This window comes from Mustela putorius, unplaced genomic scaffold, assembly GCF_011764305.1.
Source record: "Mustela putorius furo isolate JIRA1106 unplaced genomic scaffold, ASM1176430v1.1 tig00000827_pilon_pilon_pilon, whole genome shotgun sequence".
NCBI lineage: Eukaryota > Metazoa > Chordata > Mammalia > Carnivora > Mustelidae > Mustela > Mustela putorius.
Genome location: NW_025421489.1, coordinates 4,785,197 through 4,804,952, shown reverse-complemented (window position 1 = coordinate 4,804,952; position 19,756 = coordinate 4,785,197). Strand labels below are relative to the sequence as shown.

The following is a 19,756-nucleotide window of genomic DNA, read 5'->3' as shown; positions in this document are numbered from 1 at the left end:
AAAAAGGATTCTTGATATTAAAGATACAAAAGTCTTCAGAGTTATATTTTCACTAATGATTTTTACACATATTGTAGTATCATTCACTCTGAAAATGAGGTATATTCTGTCTCCATGAGAAGCAAGTGACACCAGGTGAAATGGCACCAGGTGAAGATAATGAATCTAGACATCACACAATTGTTTGCAGGTGAGACTCTTAAGTGGCGAAATGCTTACACTTTATAACTCTTACAAAAATGAAATTCTTAAAATCATTGTGCTGGGGTAAAAGCAATGCTCTATTCCATTATTTTTCATTAAATGTAAATTTCCATTTAGTGTCAAACTCAATAGTTCATACAAATTTATGATAGTTTATAGGGGGGGAATATGTACATTTCATATCTAGTCATGAATGACATCATATTCATATCTTGTCTAGGATGACAATTGTTGGTAAGCCTTAATTTTTTTTTTTACCCACATAACCATTCAAAGCATTTTTTAAAGGACTCAATCTGATTGTGTGAAATTCTAAATCTTTCTCCCCATAATCCTTAAATCACTGAAATGCCATCTTCTCCTTGGCAGTAGGTTTCAGATAGAGACTGGATATCTACCCTCACTTAACCACTCCCAAGGTAGGAGTAAAGCGCAACAAACGAACTATACAAGTTAGCCTCAGGCTAAAAAAGGAAAGAAAAGAAATGAAAGGAAAACAAAAAGAAAACGATTTTGTGCTACTGGTTGGGCTTCTCTTCCTGTAGCAGCACCCCAACTGCCTCCGATGCCCAGAAAACTTAAGAGCCTCTTTTACTCTAATTCTAGGACCAACTCGGTGGAGGCTTCAGGATCCTCCAGAGTTCAAAACTGTGATACAAACCCCTATCCAACAGGCTAAAAAGTCCAAAGTACAGGGCAAGAAAAACTTCTGCAACACAGACGCCGACCAAAACGCATTCCCGGTCTTCCGGGAAAGGAAGAGGCAAGAAAGCAACTAAAGTAAGTGTAACTGGGTAGGTGAAAATTTAGGGAAGCCATGACTATTCTTTCCACATTCAGGGAACAGGAAAGGGAAGGTGTAAAAGGTCTTCCCATACTCCTCCTCCTTCTTTCTCCAACACAGCTGGGTGGAAGGATCTTCCCCAGAATGGCAGAGGTAAGAGAAGGTATCACCACCCCAGGCTGGTGGCACCGTCCAACCTGTCACTGAGACCGGAACTTGAGAAGAGGAGCTCGGCGACGAGGAACGGGGGGAAGGGGGCAAATTCTGCGGCTGCGGTTACGAGGAGACCCTGATGGGCCCAGGTGAGGAAGGCAGCCAGAGCCCAGGATGACCAGGTGCTGGCCGCGGCGCCGGGCTCCCTCGGAGGTAACAGGGTCAAAGCCCGCCCCACCCGCTCCTTTCTGCCCGGACCCGCACCTTTCTACCCCGGAGTAGCCCAAGTAGGCGCAGCCCTCGGGCGAGCCGGCGGCCCCGCTTACCTGCTGCACCCCGAGGAACTGGTAGAAGTTGAGCTGCACCTCCTCCACCAAGTCAAATAACTCCAGGTCTCCGCTCTCCCAGCCGTGTGCCGGCCCTACGGCCGCCAGTAGCAGCAGCAACAACAGCAGTGGCCGCGGTGGCGGCGGGAACGGGACTGGCCGACGCCAGCGGCGCCGAGAAAGCCGGACCAGCCGGGAGCAGGTAGCCGTCATCGCGCTGGGCTCGGAAAGGTCACCGGCCACGCTGTGCCGTCGGCCGAGACCGGGGACGTGGCGGGCAGCGCGGGCTGTGGGGACAGTGCCTGTCAGTCAGAAGCACTGGCAGCCGCACGGAAGTCGCCCTCCCAGCGTCCCCGTCCCCCCGCCCCCAGCGGCTGGGCTAGGGCGGCAGGAGCGGGCGAACGCAGCCGCGGGTGGGCGGGCGGAGCGGCAGCCGGGTCCACCTTCCGCAGACCCTCACCCCCAGGCCTAAAAACAGCTGTAAAGCCAGCGCCGGGCGCTGAGGTTGCAGAGGGGGAGAGGCTTCCCCTCGCCTCAGCCTATCCCAGGCCTCTCTTCCGGTGACATCACGTCTCCTAGCAACCGCGGGACGGTGGGCGGGGCCGGAAGTAGGGGAGTCGGGTGCCCCAGATCCCGGCCTCGGAGAAATGCGTTTTTGTCGCCGGCACCCACTGAGGAGCGGTACGTTTATTTACACAGATTAAGGCACGTGGAATCATGCGCGTACCTAAAACATCCCAAGTAAAAATTTCCCTAGAAACGTCTACCTTCTTACTCTCCTCCCCCATAGTGAAAACATGGGCTTAACACTGATTTGATTATGGCCTGTTTACAAACATTATATTATACTGTCAGCACATAAAGATATAGGAAGAATTGAACTCACGCCTGAAAAGGGCATAACTGGTGAGTGGTCTAGAGTGTCCTTTATGGCAGAGGTGAAGCGGAAATGGAATTCGGACCAACACAGAAAGTATACTTCTAAATTAAGTTTCATAGGCATAATACCATTGAATAGGCAGCTTGGTAGAATGCATAATGGTGATGCAATCACGGTCTTAAGGAAGTGCAGTTTATCCACCTTAGCCCACTTCCAATTGGGTTTCCTTTCCCAATGAGATTTTTTTTTTAAATTTATTTATTTGACAAATCACAAGTAGGCAGAAGTAGGCAGAGAGGCCTGCAGGTAGAGAGGGAGAAGCTCTGCTCAGAGAGCCTGATTGGGGCTCAATCCCAGGACCCTGGGATCATGACCTGAGCTGAAGGCAGAGGCTTAACCCACTGAACCACCCACGTGCCCCAATGAGATGTTTTTAAAAGACATTTAGGCTTAAAACTTTCCTCCTTCCCACCACTGTCTTACCTCCTCGTACTACAGTGCTTCTGTTCCGTATGTTTTAATTTTCCCCTCTACCACTATTGCTTTCTCTCGCATAAACTGTATTTTCTTTGTAGGCGTCTTACACTTCTCCTCCCTGACTCCCTACTCTTTTTGAGGAAGTAGAACGGAACATATGCTTGTATAACTCAGGGTGCTGGCCCAGTTTTTAAAATTTTATATTAAAATTTTCCCATCTTGGGAAGATAAGCTTAATAGGAGTTAAGTTAAGCTCAATGGGAGAATGATAAAACTATTTTCACTCTTATAGTAAGTATATATTATATTTGATAAAGGTTAGAAAAATAGTACCTAGGAAGAATCTTAAGAAATCCTTTTATTATAGAACTTAAAAAATATTTTTAAATAGTCATAAATGAATGCAAGAATATCTTGCTTTACAGTGTATATTCTTGAATTCATCACATTTTAATTTGATCCTGAGGGTTACCTTTCAAAGATACAAGAACAGGGATGTGTTCATCTTCTAGGGATGCTACAAAAAAATACTATAGACCTGGGTAGCTTAAACAACAGACATTTATTTCCCACAGTTCTGGAGGCTGGGAAGTCTGAGCCCTCTTCCTGTACCCTTACAAGGCAAGACTAGGGCAAGTGAGGAGGAGAGAGAGAAAGGGAGGGAGAGGGAGAAAGAGAGAGTGAGAGAGGTCTATGGAGATCTGTGTTTCCTTTTATAAGGGCACGAATCCCACAATAGGAGCTCCACCATGATGACCTTGTCTAAACCTAATTAACTTTGATAGTGTGTGGCTAAGCTGGTGTGTGTGTGTGTGTGTGTGTGTGTGAGTGTGTGACTAAGATATCTTCTAAGAATGCACCATTGGCAATGAGGAAAGCAGAAAGATCTAGGTTGTTGGATGGGTCTTCCACATAAAGATTATGTGATGAACTTGTTGTACATGAACTTGAACATCATAATGACCCTTACTTTCTGCGAGTGATTGTGAAAGAGCACTGGTAATTTCATGGACCAGTAGAACTCAAAGAGGTTTAAGGAAGACATCTGGGGATGCCTAAGTGGCTCAGTTAGTTAAGTGTCTGCCTTTGGCTCAGGTCATGATCCCAGGATCCTGGGATCAAGCCCCACATGGGTCTCTGCTCAGCGGGGATCCTGCTTCTCCCTCTCCTTCTGTCTGTGCTCTGCTGTCAAATGAATAGATAAAATCTTAAAAAAAAAAAAAAAAAGAAGAAGAAGAAGCCATCTGGTAGTCTATTCCTCACTTTGGGATAGATCAGACTTAACCATACTAACAGAATTGAATATAATACTTATTATAGTAAAAATCCAAACCTTTCTTAAAATTGCTGTTTTGTGGTTAGGTCTATTCATCCTAAGATTTAGAAATATCTGGCTCTCATTAAATCTTGAAATTTTCTCTTTTGCTCCATTGTAACTCTCAAATATAGGACTTGAAGTTCTAATGTTCTTTAATGGAACATTATCACTCAGTAATTTTATTTATTCAAACACTATTCACAAACTTATATTGAACTGACAAAGTTTAGGAAAATACTGTTTGGGGGCAGCACCTCTTTAGAAAGTAGTTTCTTTTTAATTTATTTATTGTATTGAATTTTAACCATTTTAAGGTCCTCATAAATACAGATTTTCTCCATGTTGTAAATAATAAATATATTTTTAAAAGCTGACACATAGTTTTCATTTCTCCAAATAATGTGCTATTAACTTGAATAATCTCATAGTATATAAGAGCACAGATTCTAGAGGCAGACTGATTAAATTTGAATCCTGGCTCTACCACCAGGATCTCCTATAGGGTGATCCCTCTCTTACAGTTTCTTCATCTGTAAAATTAAGGTAATATTACTTCCAAAATTAAAGGTCCTTGTGGGAACTCAGTGAGATAATGAGTGCCTGGTATATAGTAATTGCAATTTAAACGTTACTATTATTTTATGGGACGTCTCCATCTACCTTGTATTAAAGCTTCCAAAATAAATCTTACCTATTCTTAAATGTTTAAATGCTATCTTTAAGGGTGCTTGGGTGGCTCAGCCCACTGAGTGTCCAACTCTTGGATTCAGCTCAGGTCATGATCTCTGGGATGTGAGATCAAGCCTGGTGTTGTGCTCTGTACGCTACACCAAGTCTGCTCGGCCCTCTCTCTTCCCCTCTGCCCCTCCCTTCATTCACGCTTTCTCTCTCTCAATAAATAAATAAATGAAATCTTTAAGAAAAAAATGTTATCTTTAAGTCATTTGTTACTCAACTTAGGCAGTGATTGTCCACTTCACCAGAAATTTATTCAATCACCGGCTTGCCCAAGATGGTAGGAGACAAGACTATCTTTACAAAATAATGACTGGTTCTCAAAGCCAGTTTAATTTTTTGTTCCAACTCTATAAATCATTCACAATTTGGGGGCTAAATCCAGCTTAAGGTTGTACAATAGATACCTAATTAAAAGCATGTGACTCTATTGAACAAAAGGAAGGGAAATATTCACATTCAATGATTTAGTCACTAAACAGTCACTGGTCATTGTCTTACACTGAAGTAGCCTTGTATTTTCAGATAATGAGGTTTTCCGCTTTACATAGACTTCAGTGTGTCACAACGCAATCCATGTTAAAATTTCTTTCTTCTCTCACCTTCTACAATTTGAAGATTATCACTGGTTTTTCCAAAGGTTCCTAGTAACTCACTTGAATTACTTTTTATAATTTGAAAACTAGTTTTTCTCCTTTTCCCTTTAGCCAACCAAGGAGGAAATAAATTCTCTTACTGACTCCTCAGTTCAGCAGGAGCACAGCAATCATTGTATTTTTCTCATATACAAAGGCTCCAATTAGTGTGCAAAAGAAAATTTTAACAGACCCCTTCATCATCTACTCTTTCAGGCTGAACAGTCTGGTTTTGGCATTCTGCCACTGAGTCCTAATACTGTTTGTGATGCCAAATTGGAATACAAAGGGGAAAACAGTACAAAGTTGCTGTTCACCTCAGTCAACAGCCCACAGCTAAGGCATTAGTTTATGCATAGAAATTCCATGCCTCATATAAATGCCTATTATTTAATTTATGAAGAGGAGGCAGAATTTTAAAATAATACTGAATTAGCAATATATTCAACATGGAAACAAATAGAGATAGATTAAGGAAAATTTAGCTCCCAATGGTAGGCTATGGGAAATTTAAATTCTTTTACTATGCCTATGGCCCAGCTTCATCTCTCCCTCCTCCCAATACATAATTCTCTTTTACTTTTGCTCACCAGAGAAAGACTCTTAGGCCAAGACCCCATAATTAGACTAGTTTAACTTTTAAAAACTTGAATAATAATAATTCACCACCAGGGGGCAAAGAACAGTTTTACAGGCAAAGGTTATTTTTAACAGCCTAAAAAAATTACCTGCATGAACATAGTTGTTGTTGTTGTTAGGATTTCAGTAGCTTCAAATTAAGAGATACAGATTCTAACCAAAATCTATAAATTTAAGAAGACTCATGTTTACAAAGAGAAAATTGAACAAGTTGCCAATTACCAGGTGCCCATTCATTTATGATCATTTTTAGGTGCTGAAGCAGAAATTTCTGCCTCCCCTTTCATACACTTGCATGAGGAAGAGAAGTAGAAACTGAACTTTTGAATTACTAATCTAACCTTGTATAGGCTGGCCTTTAAGCTGTGTTTAACATATGCTTTTTTTTTTTTTTTTTTGAGAGAGAGAGTGTGTGTGTGAGCACAAGTGGTGGGGGAAGGGCAGAGGGAGAAGCAGGCTCCCCTCTGAGCAGAGAGCCCCAAGGTGGGGCTCAATCCCAGGACCCTGGGATCAATCTGAACGGAAGGCAGACTTTTACCCAACCGAGCCACCCCGGCGCCCCAACATATGCTATATTTTAACCAGTGGTCTCCCAAGCGTGTATTTCAGCACTGCTTTTTTGTTAATTTTGTGTGATTAATTGTACTCAGGTCTTTAACTCCATCTAAAATTGGGTTTATTGACTCTAATTTTATACCTTGCCACTTGTTAATTTTATAACTGTGAAATGATATTAATACTTGATAAGCACATCAATTTCCAAATGATCTCTTTTGAGAAGATGGTATCACTGCACTTAGTGAAATACCAGAGTTGTGGCTACCTAATAAACAATAACAAAATTATCGAGACAGTAAATTATTGGTAAGAGGTGAAAAATGTGGCCCAATATGCATAAATCCTGTGTTCTGAAGTTTCAAGGTATTGGATTATTTCTGACTTGCAACTCGGTAAAAATTCTGATAATGGAAGCAAAACAGAGATTTTTGAAATCAAGGTATCTGTGGTATAGGAAAAAAAAACACATTTTATTTCTCTTGGCTAAATGCCCTCTTCCTGCTTCTAAGTACCTGCTGAGACCACATTTCCTTTAATCAATTATAATGATGCCACTATTTCAAATTAGGCCTGGAGTAGAGTGAAGACACCACAGTGGTCTGGCAAGATCTGCTACTTTCCCTTCCTTCAACTGCTCACCCCCAGTCTGGTCATTATCTGCACTGTCAGCCCTGCCCACCAGGACTGTCTCCAGGGGGTACAGAATTGGACCAGATACCACCTTGGGTTCACCTAAAGAACATTTTTGTCCAGGTAAAACCATACTGAAATCAATACTGAAAGCAAACTGAAGGAGAAAGAGAAGTTGCAGAAAGTCCTTATTAAGGGTCTATTTAGAGACACACTAAAGAATATTCTATGCCCCCCCTTTTATATTAGTGATCAAGGGACATTTGGAGATAAAGTATTTTTTTTTTTTTACCATTGTCAATTTGCTTTTTTATTTTTAACTTATTTTAGTGTGAATTGGCAAAATCAGCTCCTTCTTTCTCAATTTCCTCCAGCTGGGCCCAGTGATTAATTGCTCAAAGGCTAAGGTTTTCACTCTGATACATTACAACCTGCTTTAGACACCCTGGTGCATCTCTTTAAATCCTCTCCAGCTCACACTAACCTAGGCCAAGTGACCAGTCTCACACTGGCTTCAACCAGCCTCCCATGGTTGTGTTCTGACAGCACCTGGCTTTGGGCCAGATTTTCTGATCATTTTTGGAACAGCAAGTGTTTGTCCATAGTATGCTATCTAGCACTTCCTAAAAATATTTTAAAACACACACAGAATCTCTTAAAGGCAAAAGCAATAATTTAACCACTGAGAATGGAGCTCAAACTACAAAAGAAGCATGGAAATGGGTATTTGGAAATTTTCCCATCATTAGATGAACATGATTTTTTTTCTTTTGCCAAAAATTATTTGTGTCACTAATTCAAATTATCTTACCTAATTCTTAACAACTCATTTTAAATTTCCCAAGTGAAAATTTTCAGAGGACTTAAAATCCATTTGTGGAAAATATACAAACCCTTCACTTTTCGATTTGTTTGCAAGAACATTATTTTGACATCAGCAAGGACAGAAAATTGCTAATCTAAATTTTAGCAAATTTAAATTTAGCTATTCTAAATTTTAGCTAATTTAAATTTTAGCTAATCTAAACTTTGCATCATTGCTGAATGGAATTGCAAAACAAGTTATGACTTAGTAGGAGAACCAACAATACACTTCATTGGGATCTATGTTTCTTGTGAGGAATATGTTCACCTATGATATCCATTAAAATTAAGCATCTAGATAAATTGAAATCACATCAGACCTTCATCTTATGCTACAAAAACTTCAAAATTTTTCAAGCTTTTTCCTGTAAGTTCTAAGCCATGTTTTCAACATGGAGAGCAATAGTATTTCCAGGAAGACTGAGATATGCAAATACTACAATAATTTTATATACTTACTATACAAGACTTTGAAGCCCAACCAATGCTTTCATTTAGTACAGGATTGATTTCACAGAAACATCACTGTTTTCATTTATATTCAAAGCAATACGTGTTGGCATTTTAGTCAATGTTATCCTTCATTAGCTTTTTCTTTACATATATTTTCCATGTAGGGTTATAGCTGTGGCTAAGGCTTGTTTCATCATGATGTCCCAAGCTGTAGACCTTTGGCAAAAAACAATATTTTAGGCACATGGGAATATGCTCATTTCCAGAAAGAATAATGCTTGTATACAACTTAAAAAAAAAAAAAACCCTTCACAGTAGAGGTGTCTGATTTATCAAGTAAAAATATGAGATACCTAATTAAATTTGAATGTCAGATAAAAAACTAATATTGCATGAGACATACTTAAACTAAAAAATTACCTATTGTTTAACTGGCATTCAGCGGTAATTGGGTATATTATCTGGCAACCCTGGCCGGTATTTATTTTTCTACTCTTTATGGAGACATTGGTTGAAATATACTCAGGTAGTCTTCTAGGAAGTAGTAATGTCTTCATTACTTTCTTGTTGGCTATTTTAAATTGTCAGCTATTTTAAAATCAAGTGGGAAAACAGCTGAAAAAAAAAACAGCTGAAAAGTCCACCCATATGTTAGGAGAAAATATTTGCAAATTATATATTGGATAAGAAATTGATACCCAGAATATATATAAAGAACTCCCATAGCTCAACACCACCACCACCAATAAAACAACTTCCCCCAAATCAGCAAAATATTTGAATGGACATTTCTTCAAAGAAAATATACAAACACAAATGGCTAGAAAGTATATGAAAAGGTGTTCACCATCAAAGGAAAAAATAAAAACAGAAAATAATGTGTTTGTGAGGATGTGAAGGCATTGGAACCCTTGTGCTTTGCTGGTGGGACTTTAAAATGGTGCATCTGCTGTGGAAACCAGCATCATCCTTCTTCAAAAATTAAAGATAGAATTACCACATGATCCAGCAATTCCAGAAGTGGAATTGCTGGAACCCAACTCTGGAACCCAACTCAAAGAACTGAAAGCAGTGATTCAAACAGATACTTGTACACCAATGTTCATTGCAGCTTTGTTCATACAATCACCAGAAGGTGGGAAAAAACCCAAATGTTTATGGACAGATGAGTGGATAAACAAAATGTGCTATATACATACAATGGAATATTATTCAGCCTTGAAAACAAAATTCTGATACATACTACAGTATGGATAAACTTTATCCATTGGATTATATGAATTATGCTTATCCGTTATGAAGCTAAGTGAAAAAGTCAGTCACAAAAGTACCAATAACGTATGATTCTACTTAAATGAGGGACTTAGAATAGTCAAATTCATAGAGTAGCACTGTAGTTGCCGAGGGTTGGGGAGAGAGGGACATGGTGAGTTATTGATTCATTATACAGCTGGGGAAGATAAGTTCTGAAGATGGATGGTGGTGATGGCAGTATGAATGTACTTAATGTCACTGTACTTAATGTATTTAATATCACTGACCAGTGTATTTAAAAGTGATAAATTTCATGTTATGTATTTTTTGCCACAATAAAAAAATTTTAAGAAGATCATCTATACAACCACATAACTGGTCACGAATAAACTATAGCACACAGTAACCTCTCTGTTGAATGTCCACTGATTCCTCAGCATGTCCTGTGTAGCGTATGTGACTTTTATAATTGTCTAATATACCAATCAACTGAGAGCATGAGTACAGAAATGTGCATTATATGTTAATAAAGTTTAATCGCTTCCTTATTTTTTGAAGAAAAAAATAAATGAGAATAGAGGCTCCACTATTGTCTTCATAGACTAAACATTTTTAATGGGACTGTTTGTTTAAAGGAAAGGAAGGAGCATATGGTAGATAAACTCAAAATGGATGAAAGACCTAAATGTGAGACAGGAATCCATCAAAATCTTAGAGAAGAACACAGACAACAACCTCTTCCACTCTGGCCACAGCAACTTCTTGCTACACATGTCTCCAAAGGCAAGGGAATCAAAAGCAAAAATGAACTATTGGGATTTCATCAAGATAAAAAAAACCTTTTGCACAGCAAAGGAAACAGTTGACAACCCCAAAAGACAACCGAGAGAATGGGAGAAGATATTTGCAAATGTCTTACCAGATAAAGGTCTGGTATCCAAAGTCTACAAAGAACTTATCAAACTCAACACTCAGAAAACAAAAAAACAGTCAAGAAATGGGCAGAAGACCTGAACAGACATTTCTCCGAAGAAGACATACAAATGGCCAACAGACACATGAAAAAATGCTCAACATCACTTGGCATCAGGGAAATACAAATGAAAAACACAATGAGATGACCACCTCACACCAGTCAGAACGGATAAAATTAACAAGTCAGGAAACAACGAATGTTGGTGAGGATGAGGAGAAAGGGAAACCATCTTTCACTGTTGGTGGGAATGCAGGCTGGTGCAGCCACTCTGGAAAACACTATGGAGGTTCCTTAAGAAGTAAAAGTAGAGTTACCCTATGACCCAGGAATTCCACTACTAGGTATTTACCCAAATACCCTGTATATCTTCGGATACAGATGCTTTGATCTGAAGGAGCACATGATCCCCAGTGTTTATAGCGGCAATGACCACAATAGCCAAACTATGGAAAGAGCCGAGATGTCCACTGACAGATGAATTGGTAAAGAAGACCTGGTATATATCCATATATATAATGGAGTATGTATATGTATTTTGTATATACATATACATATATTGTATATACATATACATGTATATACATATACATATATTGTATATACATATACATGTATATGTATATACAATATATGTATATGTATATACATGTATATGTATATACAAAATACATATACATACTCCATTATATATATATTGTATATATACAATACATATACATATATTGTATATACATATACATATATTGTATATATACATATATATATATATACATACACACACAATATAAACACTATACACATATACACACAGGGGAATATTATTCAACCACCAGAAAGGATGAAATCTTCCCATTTACAATGACATAGATGGAACTGCAGGGTATTATGATAAGCTAAATAAGTCAATTAGAGAAAGAAAATTATTATATGGTTTCACTCATCTGTGAAATTCAAGAATCAAAACAGGATCATAGGGAAGAGAGGGAAAAATAAAATATGATAAAATCACAGGGAGAGACAAATCATAAGAGACTCCTAACTGTAGGAACACAAGGTTGCTGAAGGGGAGGTGGGGGGGGTATGGGGTAACTGGGTGATGGACATTAAGGAGGGCACATGATGTAATGAGCCCTGGGTGTTCTAAGCAATGGATGATAACTGAACTCTACATCTGAAACTAAGATACACTATATGTTAACTAATTGAATTTAAATAATAAGTTAAAAGAAAAAATAAAAATAAAAAAATAAATAATGCAACTGTCAAAAAATAAATAAATAAAGGAAGGGAAGGAGAGAGAGGCTAAGAAAAATTGAGAAGCTACAGCAAGTAAAGTATAAGGGAACCTAAAACGTGGTTGGCTGTGTCCAATGCTGGGCAAGACAGTAAGATAAAAGCAGAGACTTGGTCCCATAGTTGGCAACATGAAGGTCTTTAGAGACCTTGACAAGAACAGTCTTGATGGACTGTTGTGGACAGAAACTGGATGGAGTGAGTTGAAGAGAGATTATGGAATGGAGACGTGGAAACTAATTATAATCACTGTTTTCAAAATGTTTTGCTTCAGAAAAGAGTAATGAGAGGGGAATTTGAAAGGTATTATGGGGTCAAATGAGATGTTTTGTTATTGTTTCCTTGATAGGACAGATTATAGACTGTTTGGATGTTGGCAGGAAAAGTCTCGAAGAGTTTGGGGAACTGTAGGAGAGTCGTCCCTGAGAACAAGAAAGGGGATGGATCCAGACCCATGCGGAGGAGTTGGCAGGTGAGTGGTGGGGTTAGGTGTGTGCAGGTAAGGTGATGTTGGCAAAGGAAGGATGAGAAAGCTCTAGTCTGGGGAAGTAGGCTGAGGGGTTATGGGGTGTGCACGGAGAATTTGATGGGAAAGAAGGTATAAAATAGCCATTTTGGAATTGAGAAAGGAAGTACACTGGGAATGTAAAACAGGGCTCTGGGCAATAACGAGTACCCTTTTAAGGCTATGGTCACAGATTTACAATAAGAGTGTTTAGGAGAGTTGTGCATTTTTCTCTAGCAGTACTTGGCAGCTCAGGGGCAAGCAGCAACCAGACTGGGGCTTTGCCTGAGCACATCAAAGGGAGAGGGAGGTTGAAGGTAATGTGCTTTGCAAGGTATGTGTTGGTGACTGGTAGTGAGGGAATGTTAGGGTTTGGACCAGGTTTGGTCAATGCTGATCACAAGGTCATCATTGTGATAGTGCGTGTCTGAAAAGGGTTGAAGAAATGATTGTTGCAGATGAGAAGCAAGGAATGAGAGGTCAAGGTACAAATACAGGCATATCTCATCTTACTGCATGTTGCTTTACAGTGCTTTGCTGAAATTGCATTTTTTCCCCAAATTAAAGGTTTGTGGCAACCTTGCGTCAAGCAAGTCTATTGGCACCATTTTTCCAATAGCATTTGCTCACTTCATGTCTCTGTGGCACATTTTGATAATCCTCATATGATTTCAAACTTTTTCATTATTATATCTGTTTTGGTGGTCTCTGATCATTAATTACAACCTGCTGAAAGCTCAGATGATGGTTAGTATTTTTTAACAATAAATTACTTTTAAATGAAGGTGTGAATATTTTTTCAGACATAAAGCTATTGCACACTTAATAGACTACAGTGTAGTGTAAACATAACTTTCATATGCTTTGGAAAACCAACAAATTCACTGGACTCACTTTACAGCCCTATTCACTTTATTGTGGTGGTCTGGGTATGCCTATATATGGCAGTAAGGGTGTGTTACTTCTATACGAGTTTAGGAAACTCTAATCTCATTCTCTTCAGTCCTACCTTGGTCAGGAAGTGTGATTTTTCCCTTTGTGTCTCTATTTCCACACAAGATGACCTAGTGCCTCACCTTCGGATCAAGAACAATTCAACCCTGGAAACAGCAGGATGTCCCCGGTGGGTGGGAGCTTCCTTCCCCCTTGAGGATAGCTCAGGAGTCCTGTCCACTCTGCTTCCTGGTTCTCTCAACTAAGGGTCTTCCTTGCCTTTCCCGTTTCAAGATATCTGCTCTTTCCAGGCTTTTCTCTTCTTGTGAGCCAGCCCTTTACCTGTTCTTTCTTTTTTTTTTTTTTATAAAATTTTTAATTTATTTAATTTTTAATTTTTTAAATTTTTATCTTTTTTAAAAAAAGATTTTATTTATTTATTTGACAGAGAGATCATACATAGGCAGAGAGGCAGGCAGAGAGAGGGGAGGAAGCAGGCTCTCTGCTGAGCAGAGAGCCCGGTGTGGGGGCTCGATCCCAGGACCCTGAGATCATGACCTGAGCCGAAGGCTTAGGCTTTAACCCACTGAGCCACCCAGGTGCCCCCGTTCTTTCTTTTTATTAGAGCCCCAACTTAACTCAGCAAGCCCATGTCTGTATCTTTCTGTCCCATATTGCAACTGAGCTTCTCTGAGTCTTTGTTTCTTCTTCACCACATGCCAAGGGGGAAAAAAACAGCCTTCAGCTTTCTAGAGAGGGTACAAGACAGGAGAAATTCACAGAAGGCACATGGGGAAATTGAAGATACACCCTGTCTCAGACCGATTATTCATGAGACTGTTGAATTCATAAAAAAAAAAAATGAAGACAGAAGTAGAGGTGGAAGAGAGTGAGCCAGGTGTTAAAGTCATCAAGGACTGGAGTGGGGTGATGAGAATAGCAAGTTGTCAGTGACAGAGAGATAGCAGGTGGAGAGTTCGATAAGAACCTTGAAAGGAGTTGGGGAAGAGAAGGCCTATAAATGGCATTTGGGGAGCAAAGAGAACTCTCTTCTCCTTCAGGTCCTAGGCTTGAGAGGCTTGAGGGGGCTTGAGAGGGAAAACCAGTCACTACTCTATTGGTGAAACGCTCTCCTCAGGGAGCAGAGAGCTTTCCATTCCAAATGAAAGGTCCATAAGGGTCAGCATTCTGTCTGTCATGTTCACCTTCATATCTCGAACACCCTGCACCGTGCATGAGTATACAGTCGTTGAATATGAGTTGAATAAATGGAAGGGCAGTTAAATGAATCTGGTGTTTATAATTAAATTATGTGCTACCAATATGTGGCAGTCTCCAGCTTCCTACTCCAGGATATGCGACCGGCATGGAAAGCAAAGCATCCTCAGGGCATCTGGTGTTCCTGGCACCTAACAGAGCACTGAGAACAGTCCTCGATTGTGCCTTCTGCTAACTCACCACTGGCAGCCACAGGACAAGGAGTCACCCAAGTGTTCCCGGCCCTTCTGACTGATTTGGCTTTCCAATGTTAGAGTTTTGGGGAAGCTTAGGGGTTATCAAATAATCAACCTTTATTCCCCCATTTAGTTTAAAACCAAATGAGAAACCGATGCTGAAATCAGACTGAAATAAAAACATCAGCTTTATTCCTAGTAAGTTTAAATATCATAATCTGAGCTATGGCCATTATCAGGATACCTTAAAAGGTCCCCATTTCCACCAGATTATGCCAGCCCTAGAAAGTCCGGGGAAAGGTAACCAGGGAGTAAGTCTCCCAATATCAGGCTGCATTCAAAAAGGGAGCCCAGGAAAAGCTGGACTATATACACTCTGTCCCTTTAAGATAATTTACTCCTCAATTTGGGGGTGAAGTGAATGAGGAGACAGAAAAAACCCTGGAAACTTCCTCCTATCTTTATCTTTTCTGCTGAGTGGACATTTCTCCCTTCTTTGGAAATATAAGCAGGGGGCTAGAAGGTCTCCCCCAAACATATCCCAGCGTTTTATTCTCCAAATAGACTTGAGTATATGGTCAACCAGGGATATGCTAGTCCCATGGGAAAGGCAATCAGCTGCTTGGCAGGAAGACCTAGTATACCTTCATGAAACAGCTGCCCCTTCCTCTCCCTCAATGCCATTTCTTCATGTATTTTCCTGAGAAGTTGAACAATTAAATTTTGTCCCCTAAAAGCTCCAAAATGGTAAGAACAGTAAATTTATGTAAGTTGACCTATCTTCCTATCCCTTTCTGTCTTCCCAAACTCTTCCACCATGACCTCTGGAGCTAATGGTATATCACCAGAAAACTCCAGTATATCCCCAACATCTGGCTGGTCAATCATCTGTGATTCATGGCACATTCTAAAACCAAAATGTAACAAGCAGTGAAATTTCTGGGTCATTTTATAATCCTATTTTAAATTTTTAAGATCTGCCAAACTGTTTTCCAAAGTGGTTGTTAGCACTTTACCCTCCCATCGGCAACATATGAGAGTTCCAATTTCTCTGTACCCTCATCAACATTTATTATTTTCTGTTATTTAAAAATAGCTATCTTAGGGGTGCCTCGGTGGGTCAGTTGGTTAACTGCCTGCCCTTGGCTCAGATCATGATCCCAGGGTTCTGGGATAGAGCCCCACATCAGGCTTCTTACTCAGTGGGAAGCCTACTTCTCCCTCCCCCTCTGCCTGCTGCTCCCCCTGTTTGTGTTCTCTGTCAAGTAAATAAATAAATCTTAAAAAACTTTATTGATATCCTAGTGGGTTTGAAGTGATATCTCTTTGTGCTTCTGATTGCATTTCCCCAGTGATTAATAATGTTGAACACCTTTTCATGTGCTTATCTTCTTTGAAGAAATGTCTATTCAAATCCTTTGTCCATTTTAAATAGAGTTCATTGTCATTGAGTTATTGAGTTGTAAAAATTGTTCAATAATTCTGGATCCTTTATATAAAGTTCCCTTATCTGATATATGATTTACAAATATTTGCTTCATTCTGTGGGTTTTCTTTTCACTTTCTTGATGATGCCCTTTGAAGCACTTAAATTTTTAGTTATGATAAAGTATAATTTAGCTATTTTTTTCTTTTGTTGCTGTGTTTCCAGTGTCATATGTGTTGCTGTGTTTCCAGTGTCATAAGACACCATTGCCTACATTTCTATACACCAATAACAACAGCAGAAAAAGAAATCAAGGAGTCGATCCCATTTGTAATTGCATCAAAACAAATAAGATACTTAGGAATAAATCTAACTAAAGAAGTAAAAGATCTATACTCTGAAAATTTTAGAACATTTATGAAATAAATGTAACAGGACACAAAGAAATAGAAAAGCATTCCATGCTTATGGATTGGAAGAACAAACATTATTAAAATGTCTGTACTACCCAAAACAATCTACACATTTAATACAATCCTTATCAAAACACCACCAGCCTTTTTCACAGAGCTAGAACAAACAATTCTACAATTTGTAAGGAACCCCAAAAGACCCTGAATAGGCAAAGCAATTCTAGAAAGAATAATAAAACTGGAGGCATCACAATTCTGCATTTCAAGCTATTACAAAGCTGTAGTCATAAAGACAGTACAACTGACACAAAAACAGACACATCGATCAATGGAACAGAACAGAGAAACTAGAAATGGACCCACAACTATACAGTCAACTAATCTTCACCAAAACAGGAAAGAATGTCCAATGGAAAAAAGACAGTCTCTGCTACAAATGGTGTTGGCAAACTGGACAGCAGCATGCAGGAGAATGAAACTAGATGACTTTCTTACACCATACATAAAATAGATTCAAAATGGAAGAAAAGGGGCACCTGGGTGGCTCAGTCGTTAAACATCTGCCTTCAGCTTAGGTTACGATCCCAGGATCCTGGAATCGAGCCCTGCATGGGGCTCCCTGCTCAGCAGGAAGCCTGCTTCTCCCATTCCCACTCTCCCTGCTTCTTGTGTTTCCTCTCTTGCTGTGTCTCTCTCTGTCAAATAAGTAAATACAATCTTTTGAAAAAATGGAAGAAAGACCTAAATGTGAGAAAGGAAACCATCAAAATTCTATAGGGGAACTTACGCAGAAACTTCTTTGAACTGGCTACAGCTACTTCTTACTGGACACATCACTAGAGGCAAGGGAAACAAAAACAACAATGAACTATTGGGTCCTCTTAAAAATAAAACACTTCTGCATAGTGAAGGAAACAGTCAACAAAACTAAAAGGCAGTCTACAGAATGGGAGGAAATATATGCAAATGACATATCTGATGAAGGGTTAGTATCCAAAATATATAAAGAACTTATCAAACTCTACACCCAAGCCCCAAATAATCCAATTAAGAGATAGGCAGAATAAATGAATAGACCTTTTCCCAAAGAAGACATCCAGATGGCTAACAGACACATGAAAAGATGCTCAATATCACTCATCATCAGGAAAATACAAATCAAAACCACAATGAGATACCACCTTACACCTGTCAGAATGGCTAAAATTAAAAACAACACAAGAAGCAACAGGTGTTGGCGAGGATGTGGAGAAAGAGGAACCCTCTTGCACTGTTGATGGGTAATGCAAACTGGTGCAGCCAATCGGATAAAAGTTTGGGGATTCCTCAAAAAATTAAAAATAGAACTACCCTATAATCCAGCAATTGCACTATTAGATATTTACTCAAAGGATACAAAAATACAAATTTAAAGGGGTACATGCACCCCAATGTTTATCACAGCATTATCTCCAATAGGCAAGCCATGGAGAGAGCCCAAATATCCATGACTGAGGAATCTTATTCCTCACAATAGAATCTTATTCAGCCATCAGAAAGAATGAAATCTTGTCATTAGCAATGACATGGATGGAGCTAGAGGGTATTATGCTAAGTGAAATTAGTCAGTCAGAGAAAGACAAATACTATATGATCTCACTCATATGTGGAATTTAACTGAGAAAACAGGTGAGCATATGGGAAGGTGGAAAAGAAAAAAAAAGGAGAGGGAAATAAGCCATAAGTGACTCTTATGAACACAGAACAAACAGGGTTCATGGAGGGAGGGAGGTGGGGATGGACTAGATGGTTGATGGGTATTAAGGAAGGCACTGGTTGTGATGAGCACTGAGTGTTGTGTGTTAAGTCATGAATCACTGAATTCTATTCCAGAAACCAGTATTTCACTATACATTAACTAACAAAATTTAAATTAAAAAAAGGGGGAAAAAGGAAGAAACTACTACTTAATTCAAAGTCATGAAGATTTAGGCCCATGTTTTCTTCTAAGAGTTTTGTTTTTTTAGCCTCCCCCACTTTTTTCTTTTTTTTTTTTTAGATTTTATTTATTTATTTAACAGAGAGAGAGAGAGATCACAAGTAGGCAGAGAGGCAGGCAGAGAGAGAGAGAGGGGGAAGCAGGCTCCCTGCTGAGCAGAGAGCCTGATGCAGGATTTGATCCCAGAACCCTGAGATCATGACCTGAGCCAAAGGCAGAGGCTTTAACCCACATGAGCCACCCAGGCCCTCTGACCCCCCTCCCCCACTTTTTTGGTAATAGCTTTAATGAAGTATACTACATATAAACAATTCACTCATTTACAGTATAATATTTAGCATATTCACAGAGCTATGTAACCATTACTGCATTCAATTTTAGAACTGATTTTCAACATCTCCTGAAAAAAAGCTGCTTTTGTTTAGTTATCCTGTCCTATTTTTCCCAACATACAGCCCTAGGTAACCCCTAATCTACTTTTGATCTCTAGACATCTGTTTATTCTAAAAATTTCATATAAATAGAATCAAATAATATGTGGTCCTTTGTGACTGGTTCTCTCATTTGGCATATTTTATTTATTTATTTTTTAAAGATATATATATATATATATTTGACAGAGAGAGAGAGAGAGAGAGAGGTCACAAGTAGGCAGAGAGGCAGGAGGAAGCAGGCTCCCTGCTGAGCAGAAAGCCCAATGTGGTGCTCGATCCCAGGACCCTGGGATCATGACCTGAGCCAAAGGCAGAGGCTTTAACCCACTGAGCCACCCAGGCGCCCCTCTCACTTGGCATGTTTTAAAGATTCATCCATGTTTTAGCGTATCAAGACTTCATTTTTTTGATGGCTGAATAATATTCCATTGTAT

At 39.4% G+C, this 19,756-nt stretch overlaps 1 protein-coding gene and 1 long non-coding RNA gene across 3 annotated transcripts in view; one reads left to right on the top strand and one right to left on the bottom strand.

Annotated features, from left to right (window-relative positions):
• The window catches only part of DNAJC1 (DnaJ heat shock protein family (Hsp40) member C1), a 230,965-nt gene extending 228,981 nt beyond the window's left edge, over window positions 1–1,984 (bottom strand). Inside the window, exon 1 of the mRNA XM_004757596.3 lies at window positions 1,468–1,984. Within this exon, the coding sequence (XP_004757653.1) occupies window positions 1,468–1,680 (213 nt within the window). The 5' untranslated portion in view covers window positions 1,681–1,984. The remainder of the gene's footprint in view (window positions 1–1,467) is intronic.
• Window positions 1,985–2,037: 53 nt separating this feature from the next.
• The window catches only part of LOC123393341, a 35,868-nt gene continuing 18,149 nt past the window's right edge, over window positions 2,038–19,756 (top strand). For both annotated transcript variants that reach the window (XR_006608109.1, XR_006608108.1), the window contains exons 1-2: window positions 2,038–2,148; window positions 12,529–12,651. This is a non-coding gene — a long non-coding RNA (uncharacterized LOC123393341). The remainder of the gene's footprint in view (window positions 2,149–12,528; window positions 12,652–19,756) is intronic.